General features: G+C 39.7%; 1 protein-coding gene across 1 annotated transcript in view; it reads left to right on the top strand.

The window, feature by feature from the left end:
- The first annotated feature begins 9 nt into the window (after positions 1-9).
- The window catches only part of POLR1A (RNA polymerase I subunit A), a 39,539-nt gene continuing 28,352 nt past the window's right edge, over positions 10-11,196 (top strand). The window contains 13 exon segments of the mRNA XM_009289383.2: positions 10-23; positions 25-81; positions 1,199-1,403; positions 3,206-3,355; positions 3,446-3,553; positions 4,490-4,575; positions 4,684-4,793; positions 6,775-6,861; positions 7,535-7,637; positions 8,113-8,275; positions 9,472-9,645; positions 9,854-9,976; positions 10,805-11,032. Coding sequence (XP_009287658.2) covers positions 10-23; positions 25-81; positions 1,199-1,403; positions 3,206-3,355; positions 3,446-3,553; positions 4,490-4,575; positions 4,684-4,793; positions 6,775-6,861; positions 7,535-7,637; positions 8,113-8,275; positions 9,472-9,645; positions 9,854-9,976; positions 10,805-11,032 — 1,608 coding nt within the window.

The following is an 11,196-nucleotide window of genomic DNA, read 5'->3' as shown; positions in this document are numbered from 1 at the left end:
CACAACACAATGAGGCCGCCGAAAGCCGTGGCGGCGGCTGGTTGGGGTCTCCTTCGGGATGTACACGGCCGAGGAGATCAGGTGAGGATCCCCGGTAGACGGTGGGTTGTTCTCTTCCCCCGCCTTGTGGGTGCTGTTGAGGACTACAACTCCCGGCGTGCTCTGCGCCAGAACACCGGCAGGTCTCGGCGGGCTGTAGGCGCGCAGCCTGCTGGGACATGTAGTCCGGCTGCGCCGTGGCCCTCATCAGCCCCTGGGATGGCGGCGAGGGTTGGGGGGCTACTGGACTCTCTGTGGGGCTCTCAGACCCATTGCGTGGCCTGGGGCCGCTGGAGGTCTTGGAGGAGTGGGGAAGGGCTGTGGGGCTGGGGAGAGGCGCGGGGACGGAGGGTGGATTCCTTGTGTGGGATTGAGGGGGGCTGGGGGAAAGGGTCTGTGAGGAGGTAGGGAGGCGGCCTCGGTCTTCCCAGGAGAACAATTCACTGGCAGTGGGGTCGCGGGGAGTATGTCCATTTCCATGTGCTGCCAGGGGCAGAGCCTGCGGGGTGTAGCATAAACTCACTTTGTGAGGGCGAGGGTTGCGCCTTTCCTGGGGGGCCTCCCCTGAGGGGGTGTGTTGGCTTCCCCCCACCCCCCGAACCCTAGCTCCAGCAGGGCCTGCCAGAGCCTGGAGAAGCCCTGTGCTGGTAAGGTTGGGCTTGTTCCTTGGTGGGCACACTCCTGGAAACCTGGCCTGGCATCTGATCCTGAGTGTCCGGCACAGAAGAAACCTTGCTGGTTTCAGCGAGAGGAAAATGTTCAGATGTTTTAGCACCAGCGTAGGTATTGCAGAGCTGAGATCTTTGTTGCAGAGGTTTTTTTGCAGCTTTTTTTGCAGCTTTTTTCAGCAAGTCATTTCTCCTGGAGTTCTAGAGAGCTGTCAACATTTCTTTAGTGTTGGTGTGATGTTAGCATTGTGTATAGTCAAGGACGTAAGGCTGTTGTCCTCTAGGTGTGTTAGTTGTTTTTATACCTCCCCCGCTGCTTGAGAGGACACGCAGACAAAATTACAAAATTGTACGAAGTACCCTCAAAAACACGTTTTCAGCAATTAAAAAAATCGTATAGATACTAAATGTCAATGCTAGTTGTACCATTCAAATGCATATCATGTGGCTGTTTGCTGCCACTGATTTTTGTTCTTTTCTTTCAACTTCAGGAAACTGAGTGTAAAACCCATAACAAATCCTCAGTATTTGGATAATGTGGGGAATCCAGCCGTTAATGGACTGTACGACTTGGCTTTGGGACCTCCAGACTCCAAAGAAGTGTGTGCAACTTGCATGCAGAACTTCAGCAACTGCCCTGGTCATTTTGGCCATATAGAACTGCCTCTGACTGTGTACAACCCTCTGTTTTTTGATGTATGTATGCTTAATTATTGTCTTGCTGGTGAAATGGGTGATGGTGCTCAAGCTGTCATACAGTTTGTAGTCCTTGAAAATAGTAAAGGTGCCGAGATCTGTTTTCTCTCGAAGTTTAAGTGTAATAACAGCAAATGTAGTAGGAAAAAGTTTGTTGTGTCGTGATAGTTCAATGCAAATAGACTCCTTAGACTTTTGCAAAATACACGCTTTGTTGTAACTATCATTTTACTCAATATTGATGAACAAGAGAGGGGCAATGTTGATCACTAAACTATGTGACCAACTGTAGGGTCTCGTGGCTTAATTAAATGGATGGCACAGTAAAAATTATTAGTTGTTTCCTTTAAACAAGTACTACAAACTTACATGAACAGCTACCTACTTTTATCCTAGGATCTCTAAGTGCTTCCTGGACGTTCAGGGCTTGTTTTTGCTCCAGATAGCTGTGTTGTACATTCTGCCCAGTAGGTCCTCTTATTCCAGAATAATTTGTTCTAGAAAACTTGATCAATATGGATAGAACCCAACAACCTATCCAGTAATATGCTGAGTGACATAACGTGTGTGCCAAGGAAATGGAAGAATGTAGCGTTGTAAGTTTGGTGGCAGCAGAGAGTTGAAAAATGCTGAGCTATATAGAAATCCATCAGTCCTTTTAATAAAAAAAAAAAAAAGGTGGCTGTCAAGATGATTTCTTGCATCTGGAAGTCAGACACGTGCTTCTCATAGCTTTACAACTGTTGCATTTACATGATATGTGGGATACTTAACGTGGAGCAGAGATTTGAGTTGGTGTGCATCTTTCAGGACAGGTGTTACAAGCTTGTTTTGAAAGCTACTGGTGGTGGTCAAACTGCACATTTCTCCTAAGTGCTTCATGTGGGTGTTTTTTCAAAAGGTCATCTTTTAAATATAAAAGGATTCCTGGCTGTAAGGGTAGGATTTGCCTTATTTTGGTCTTCTGAAAGTTAGATGCATAGTCTGATTGTACTTTTTAGCTCTTTCTGGAGTCTGAGGAGTGGGGCTATTTGCAGAGGAAGATTCATCTAGCCTATAACAGGAACCTGAGCTGGGATGAATTTCCCTCCTGAGGTGCCAATCTCCCCATTTACAGTAGCTGGCTCCTGCGTAGGCTATTAATTGAGACTAAAAACCTCACTTTCAGATGACTAAAGTTAGATAAGGTCCATCCCACTTCTAGTCTTGTCCCAGCTTTGAATACTTGTATTTGTCTAAGGAATAAAATCGTGCAGCAGTAATTCCTAGCCTTCAGGCCGCTGGTGCTGTGTGCAGCTAGAGTGAGTTGTGTGCAGAGCTATGTTGAATGATAAAAACCACTGATATTTTCCCAAAGCTTGAGGAGAATGTGGTTGCATGAAGAATCTTGAGGGACACTGATAGTACTTGTGACCAGAACGTTCCATTTTACTAGTGTGGTGTTTTGGGTACCACATTGTCCTTTATGGGATAAGCTGTTAGAAGCTGTAATCACCGTGCTATGTAAGAGCAGCCTTGGTCCCAGAGTTGCTGTAGGTACGACAGGCTTTTCCTCTTGACCCCTGTATCTGTTATGTAGACAGCCCGCAGAGAGTTTGCAGATCATGCTTGGCATGTGAGTTTGTGTGGTTGAAAGAAACATGTTTTTTTTCCCCAGTCCAATTTTTCGTGATTAAACTTAACAGTTAATCTAATTTCTGAATTATAGTAGCACTTATTTAAGTTCAATCAAATCTATCTATTTGCTTACTGTGCAAGCTAGTAAATCTACCAGGATAACCTTTTTCCCCTTTTCCTTCCAGAAATTATACCTTCTAATTCGAGGTTCTTGTTTAAATTGTCACATGCTGACATGTACTCGAGCTGTGGTTCACTTACTGCTAAGTCAGCTGAAGGTTCTGGAGAAAGGGTTGCTTCATGCCGTCCATGATCTTGAAGTCATTCTGAACAGGGCAAGTACTGTGAATTTCTCCATTGCTTTTTGAGTTGATAGTCCTGTAACTATAGAGCTATCCCAATTTCTTTTATTCTGTTTCTTATAGTTTTTAGAGCAATGTGCAGATGCAACAGGTGCAGAAATTGAAGAAGAGTTAAATCACCATGTTCATGAAATACTACAAAGTCATCAAGTAAGAGATCAGTGTTCAAATGTAAGTACAATCAGTGCTTCTCCTGGGGTCTCAGGTTTTGTCCTTTTAAAATAGTAATGTGCAGAAGGAAGTGTCTTTGACGATGTAGACTCTAGATTTTGTCCCGCAGTTCTGAATTGTGTTATATTTAGAGGGGTTTCTGGGTGAAATGTCTGAAATGAAGCTTAAAAAGATTTTCTTTCCTGTTAGAGTAACTATTAAGTTTCTAGAAAATACACTTTATGAAGGGAAATGTTTTGATTGTGTAAATGTGGTATAAAAAATAATCTGATGCTGCTGTCAGTACGTTTACCTACAGAAGTTGACACGTCTCTGTATGAACTGCAGAACTCGTGCATCCAGCAAATTTGCAGAATTACTTACAGTGAAATTTTTAGAAAGAATTATGTAATTGTAATTGAATTCTCATTTCCATTTAAATGCAGTTTAATTGTTAGTTAAAGGAAAATACTAGTAAAGAAGATACTTAAACAAATCTGGTCTAAGATATTAGACTTTTATAAGCCAAGTTTAATTCCTTAATCACTTGTTTCAAAACTAACCTTGAGCACTTTGGAAATCATACATTCATGAGCAGTCAAAAGAAGTGATTTTTATCAATCTTCTGCCTTCTTAAATCATCATTAGCGAAAAGCTTTAAAATTTAGTACTGAGTTGAAAAATAAAGACTATTTATGAAATAAATTTAAAAAGGAGGGTGGTGAACATTGAGGGGGTGTATGTTTCCAGCAAATATGGGAAGATGATGGAAGAATGCTAGAGATCAAGGCATGAATTAAATCAATACAGGGATGTGTGTGCATTGATACTAACAATGTTCGTGTTGATAGCTAACGTTAATTATGTAGTGTTTAATAAATTCTTCATATCAAATGTTTTAATTCATTTTTATTCTTTTCATTATTTTTAAGTTTTGGTTTTTTTTTTCTTTATCAGGTGAAAAATGTATGTGAGTGTAGAAATAAATTGATAGCACAGTTCTGGAAAGCACATATGAGTTCAAAGAAATGCCCAAATTGCAAGTAAGTTTAACTACATGAGGAAGTAAATAGCTGGTGTAAAGTAAAATACTGTGAGCATTTGTATTAACTTTTATCTGCCTTTCCTGGTTTTCTTTTTTTTCCTTTAAGATCTAGGAGATCACTAGTGCGAAAAGAGCATAACAGCAAGCTGACAGTAACCTATCCTTCTACAGTGTACCATAAGTCAGGAGAGGAAGGCAGCCTGGATGAGCCAGCAGGTAAAATATTTGTCTTCTATTAAAATATGTTCACACTTATTTTCCTGTATTTAAGGTGCACAGACTACTAGCAGTGACTGTGTGCCTGTGACTAATGTATAAAAAATTTAAATAAAACAGTAAGCTCAACAGTAGGGGAGTACTTGACTCCATTAAATTTCTCTGTTTGCGAGCCTTCTTTGCTTTTGCAGCTTCGAGCGTCTGTTTGTATGTCAGGAAAAGAAGTACAAAAAGCATAATGTATGTCAACTCTAACGTGGTTTTGGGACACTGCATTTCTGGTGGGCAGATGATTTTCTGCTAGATTTTTAAACTAGGGGGACTAGATAAAAAATGAACTAGGAGGAAGATGACCAACCTTATTTCAGAATTAAAATTAGGTAATCCTACCTCGTATGGAAGAATTTCCTCTTAAAGAAGTCAGAAAAGAAAGTAGGTGACGTTTTCCAAGCTTAATTATCCTAGTGTTTGAATCTAAACTTACTTTTTTCCACTTCTTGTATCAATGATCCTTTACACAGCCAGGTAAATTGAAGTGGGTTTGTGTGTGTTATTTAACCCTTAGAAAAGATTTCTAAATAGAGCTTATTCCGTTTGCTAGTCTGTGGTTTAAATACTAGGTTAAATCTCGAGTTGTGCCTGGAGAAGCACGATGGCGGTGTTGGGTTTTCAAGCGGAAAGGTCGGATCTCTGCTTTAGCATCCTATCTGTAATACATTTAACAAAGGCAGGAAAGTTTGGATATCCCAGTAGTGACAACTATGATTTCGCTCCATGAAATTGTAGGCTAATACTTTGGGCTTTTTATTTGAGCCCCTTTAGGACTGTCCAAAGTTTGGGGGTGTGTTTTATTATGCTCGTGATGAAAATAGTTGTTCTGGAGGGTCAGGTGAGTTGCCAGAATTGGAATACCTTGCCTCACCACAGAAGACTTCAAAACCAGGCATGTTCTTGCAGTCTCTGTTAACATTCACAGCTGAAGTACAGATAAGAAATATCTTCCTCCTGTCAGTGTTCAAAAACCAAGGCTGTAATGCCTCTTGGTTACTTTCATTACAGTAAAGTCTTACATCTTCTGAAATGGGATGGGCTATAGTTATGTACATTTTGCATAGCCTGTGTCACGGTTGCTTATTGTATTGAATCTTGGAGGGAGTACTTTTAACCTTGGCATCGATGCATTTGTGTTTAAGGAATGGAAAGGTTTTCTATGTGAAGGAATGGGGAATTGATGTTTCACTGTGGAAAAATCTGGATTTCTGGACCTCAGCAAAAAGAACAGTAGGAAGCTTTAGCTGAGGTCATTGTTTTTCTTCAAGCCATGTATTCTGGCTTCCCTTGGACATGAGGAGCTGGCCTGCAAGAGAAGTGGAAACTGAGACCTAAAATCTGTGGCTTTTTTAAAAAAAGGATTGATCTTCTTTTCAGTAGCAAAACCACGTGTTTTCCTTCCTCGCCGAGATACAGCTAGCCCAGACTCTAACTTATAATATAGTTGGGTTGCTGATGGTTATTATTGTCTCATCCACTTGGGTATTTCATGGGGACCTTGATCTCACTGGTAATACTTGAATCCCACTTCTGTGTTCATCAGCTGCAGGTTGACTCTTGATTTGTGTTTTGGTCAGTGGATGAGATAATTTGAAGAAGGGGTCCAGCTCACTATTAATCAAATAAAGCATACACTTTAGATGTTAAAGTTGAGTTTTGTTTCAGTTACTTATACTGGTATCCGTTAGTCACAGAAATGGCTTATTTTTTCCATACTGGGAAGGGTCTTACTTTAGTTGATTTCATATCCCCAAAGCAAACACGTTAATGATATTTTAATGTAGGTGTCAGCCAATATATTTTGTATGTATTTCCATTCCTTCTCTGAGCTGGAAGCACTTATCAAGCAAAAAAAAACCCTTTCAAAGTAACTTCTTGTAATTAGTTTTTTTAATATTTTATTATTTAATTTTTATTTTTTATTTTTCAGCTATTGATGAAAGTCAGTTAGGGAAGAGAGGATACCTGACACCGATGACTGCCAAGGAATACATCCTGGCTCTGTGGAAGAATGAAGGTAATGGCTGTTAAGAGCAACGTTACTTTGTTTTCTATATCACTTATGGACAAAGTCTGCAAATGTTCCCGTATGAACTCCTTGTCAAATCTTTGCCTTAAGGGCTCCTGGCTGCAAGATAGATTTTGTGACAGGAGGACCAGCAGGTAGTAAGTGCAGAGAGCTGGATTCAATGAATAGTTTGGTTAGCTATTCTCATAGTTGTGGCTCCCCACAAATTACGATTGTTGTTTACAGAGAATTTAATGTTGATACGGTGCTGCACCTAGTATTCCCCACAGTTACATTGGTTAAAGACTGAGAATGTATTTAGCGGTCTCTTTTGAGTTCCCTGTACTCTGAATCTGTCTGCAGTTACCAGGAAAAACCAAAGCAGTTTCATGTATCAGTCACAGCTAGTAACTGGAAACTGTTTCTTCCTGCTGTTTTGCTTTTTTCTTTTACTATACTCTATATTTCTGTTCAGAGTTGTTTCTAAAAAATCATGTATGTGACCAAAAAGAACAATGGCAAATCTTTCTAAAGTATGCCTAAATATTTTTACTTTAAACAAGCTCACTAGTATTTAACTTGGCAGATGCTTTTGGCTTGATTGACCAAATGTATCTGGGGGGTTGGGTTCCCAAACAATAGCAGTGGTAATGAGTTTATCTTTTCTATTGTATCTTTTTAGGTTTCTTTCTGCGTTATCTCTTCCCTGGGATGGATCCCCATGAGAGTTCGGGGTTCAGTCCAGACATTTTTTTTTTAGATCTACTTGTGGTTCCGCCTTCAAGGTAAAATTTCCCCAAAAACCTTTTGTAGAAATCATGGGGTTTAGTGCATACTTTTTGCAGGAGTCAGAGATGGAAACGCCTAAAGTACAGACACTGGTCTGCTAAAGTGTCAGTGGAGTGTTAAAAAAACCCAAACAAACAAACAAAACACAGCAGTAACTGATGATAAGTTTTATTATAACTTCAAATGAGTTTGTTAAAGGACTGAAATACTAATTATGAAAAAAAATGTGGTTTAGTACTAGTATTTTAAATTATTATAGACTATTATAACTGTATAGTACTGGTAGAATTTCTTGTTAAGGAATCATTCCTCTTTTATGACCATCCCAGTATAATAGAATTTTTAAATGCTCACTGTTTAGTTTATAGGGATTATTTTTCATGCACTGAAGACTTAGCTTAGAATGTTTGAGGTTTATCATGCTACTTTTCAGTGGCTTTAATCTTCTAAAGTAATTTTGATGTGCTGTAGGTATCGGCCCGTAAATCGTGTTGGAGACCGACTGTTTACAAATGGTCAGACGGTGAACTTGCAGGCTGTCATGAAAGATGCCAAAATGATACGGAAGCTCTTGGTTTTTATGGCAAAAGAACAATGTCAGCCAATAAAAATTGCAGAAGAAGAAATCCAAACAGTAAGATTTGCTGGTTATCTTATTCTTTGCTTTTTGGATATGTGGGTCGAGTTCAGGTGGGCTCCTGTTTGAACTGTTCCAGTAACAGATTTTGCCTGGGCTGTTGGAGTATGTGCCGTTGGAGATGTTCTCAATAGCTTTTTTTTTTTTTTTTGGCTCATGCCTCTTTCCACTCACCTGCCTGGTGCAAAGGCAAAAACATTTTATGCAGACTCCTTTAGTCATGGTTTTTGTATTGAATTACTGTATGTGAGACGTAACAGCCTCCTGTTACTGGAGAATGAAATATGTACAGCACAAACAGTTCACAATAAAACTTTTCCAGCATCTCATCGAATGAAAAATGATGGAGGAAAAAAGCCACTTTATCTTCTAGGTCTAGTAGAGCCAGTTGTGATCGTGGTTATTTTGATGTCTAAATGGAACCAAAAAATTCACAAATAACATTAATTAGTAACAATGCTTGTTTACTACTGACGGTTCACATGGACATATAGTGGTAAATAATAATATGTCACCATGCCTCTTTTCATATTTGTTCATGAGTTGTATTATTGAGGGTTCTTTGATACTGGACTTAGTTTCAGCTGAACTTGATTTACATCTTAAGTGTGAAACATTTTGAAAACATTTTTAGTTGCTCAGAATTTAGCCACTAGATGGAGATATGTTCTTAAAACGTTAGACAGAAGGTTAACGCGTTTTCGATGTGACTGGTATACTGACTTTTAGACTGTGAAAACAAAGTGATGTAGGTGATAAAAGCTCTTGGATTTACATTATTTTTATCTAAGAATAGGACTTCCTGGTAGCACAGTGATTTGTGGCACAGAGCGACTAACCAGTAACACCTGGTTTGGAAGGAGGACTGTCACTTACCAAGGGATGATTGATGAGCAATCTTCTTTTAAAATCCCACTGGTATATGTAGCTGTGGTGTTTGGAGACCTCCCATCCAAGTCAGTTTCTAAAGCTTGGCAACAGACCTGTCTCGGGGCACTCGGTTGTAATAATTTGAAAGTTAAGTTTACATTGTTAATGGTTTTTTTTGTTTTTTTTTTTTTTTTAAATTATTGTCTTTAATGAGGTGCAAAATAGTGGCCAATGTTTCATTTGCTATTTAATACTATAATTTCAGCCTAGTAAATAAAAAGTATTTTTTGTTAAGTTGAAGTTTCTAATTTCTGTTCCTGTAGGAGACAGGAGAGAATAATGAACCTCTGGACAATTCTGTCCTGACAATGATTCCAGGACAGACCATTGCAGATAAGCTGTACAACGCTTGGATTCGTCTTCAGAGCCATGTCAACATTGTATTTGATAGTGACATGGACAAACTAATGACAGAAAAATACCCTGGTATTCGTCAGGTGGGTAGCTGGCAGAATCTTAGAGACTCTGGACTTTGTGTGTCACAGACAGTTAAAACAAGAGAAGTTGATGGAATAAGAAAAAAGTGAAATATTTGTGGTTAGCCTGAGGCATTTTCATGATACTCATCGCTGTAATATCTGGAGAATCTGTCTGGTGTTGCATGCTTTCACATTTTAATCATTAACTTAACTTCTGTTTTCAAAGCTATTAGAGAAAAAGGAGGGACTGTTCCGCAAGCACATGATGGGAAAGCGTGTGGATTTTGCTGCTCGATCAGTCATTTGCCCCGATATGTACATTGGTACTAATGAGATTGGCATTCCTATGGTAAGAATAAATAAAGGAGCGTTTCTTTTTGGTGCAGCTGGGGACTGAACTACACTGTAACACTTTCAGCTACATAGCAAGCAGTTTAAGATGTCGAGATTTTCTGACTCATCCGGACTCTTTCCTCCCCAGTGTGCCATAGCTGTATGTTACCACTGTGTGTTAATAAAGAAGGAGCATTGAAGAGCAGGAAATTCTCACAGTTATACTGAACACCGCATCTGGGAAAGAGGATTAAAAAAGAGAAAAAGCTGTACTTGCTTCCTGGGATTATGAATTGGTGCAAACTTTATAAGTAGACCCTGTTTCTCCTGTGGTCTTTGTACAGTGTATCTTGTAACAGCTATGGCAGCCTTTAAGAAAAGGCCATAATGTCACCAACTTCATTCATCCTTAATGATTTTTACCTGCACAGAGATGACACCAAGCCTGAATTCGAGCTTTTAATTATATCATCTTTTCTGCTTGCCTATCTGCAAATAGTGGACCTGGTGATAATGGGCTTTTTCTCTGTATTTGTTGGTTTGTTTGTAGAATCTAAAATGATGCTTTCTTATTTTTAATTGCTAATTGAGTTTTCCTTTTCTGCTGCAGTAGAAAATCATAAAAAGGACATTGTTTCTGTTCTTATGGTAGAGGATTTTAAAACAGAAATGTATTTATTTGGCATGACAGTAGAATGAGGAGGAGATGCATCCAAGAGCTTAAAGTAATTTATGTTTACATTGTATGAGTTAACATTTGACACTGTTTTCTCAGTGGCTTAGTACTGTTTTAAGCCAAAGCTGAACAACTAGTTAGTTCTCTCCTCTTTTCCCTCCTGTCTAGGTATTTGCTACCAAACTGACTTACCCTCAGCCAGTCACTCCCTGGAATGTCAAAGAGCTGAGGCAGGCTGTCATAAATGGCCCAAAGGTTCACCCTGGGGCCTCCATGGTCATTAATGAAGATGGATCTCGTACAGTGTTGAGTGCAAGCAGCCTGACCCAGAGGGAAGCCATAGCTAAGCAGCTCCTCACTCCTTCTTCAGGCGCGCCCCAGTCAGGACTGAAGATTGTGAGTACGACAAAGAGTTTTCTGGAGCCCTCCTGCACCTGTGGTGTTTTTTTTAAAATAATACTACTACTGTCCTTGCTAGTGATTCCAATGGGCCCACTCACAGAGACTCCCAGCAGGGGTATCTCTTGTCTTTTAGTAGGTGGCTGAGAAAAAGTTGGGGA

This window comes from Aptenodytes forsteri, unplaced genomic scaffold (genome assembly GCF_000699145.1).
Source record: "Aptenodytes forsteri isolate BGI_AS27 unplaced genomic scaffold, ASM69914v1 Scaffold141, whole genome shotgun sequence".
Lineage (NCBI taxonomy): Eukaryota > Metazoa > Chordata > Aves > Sphenisciformes > Spheniscidae > Aptenodytes > Aptenodytes forsteri.
This window is presented reverse-complemented; position numbering and strand designations above follow the sequence as displayed.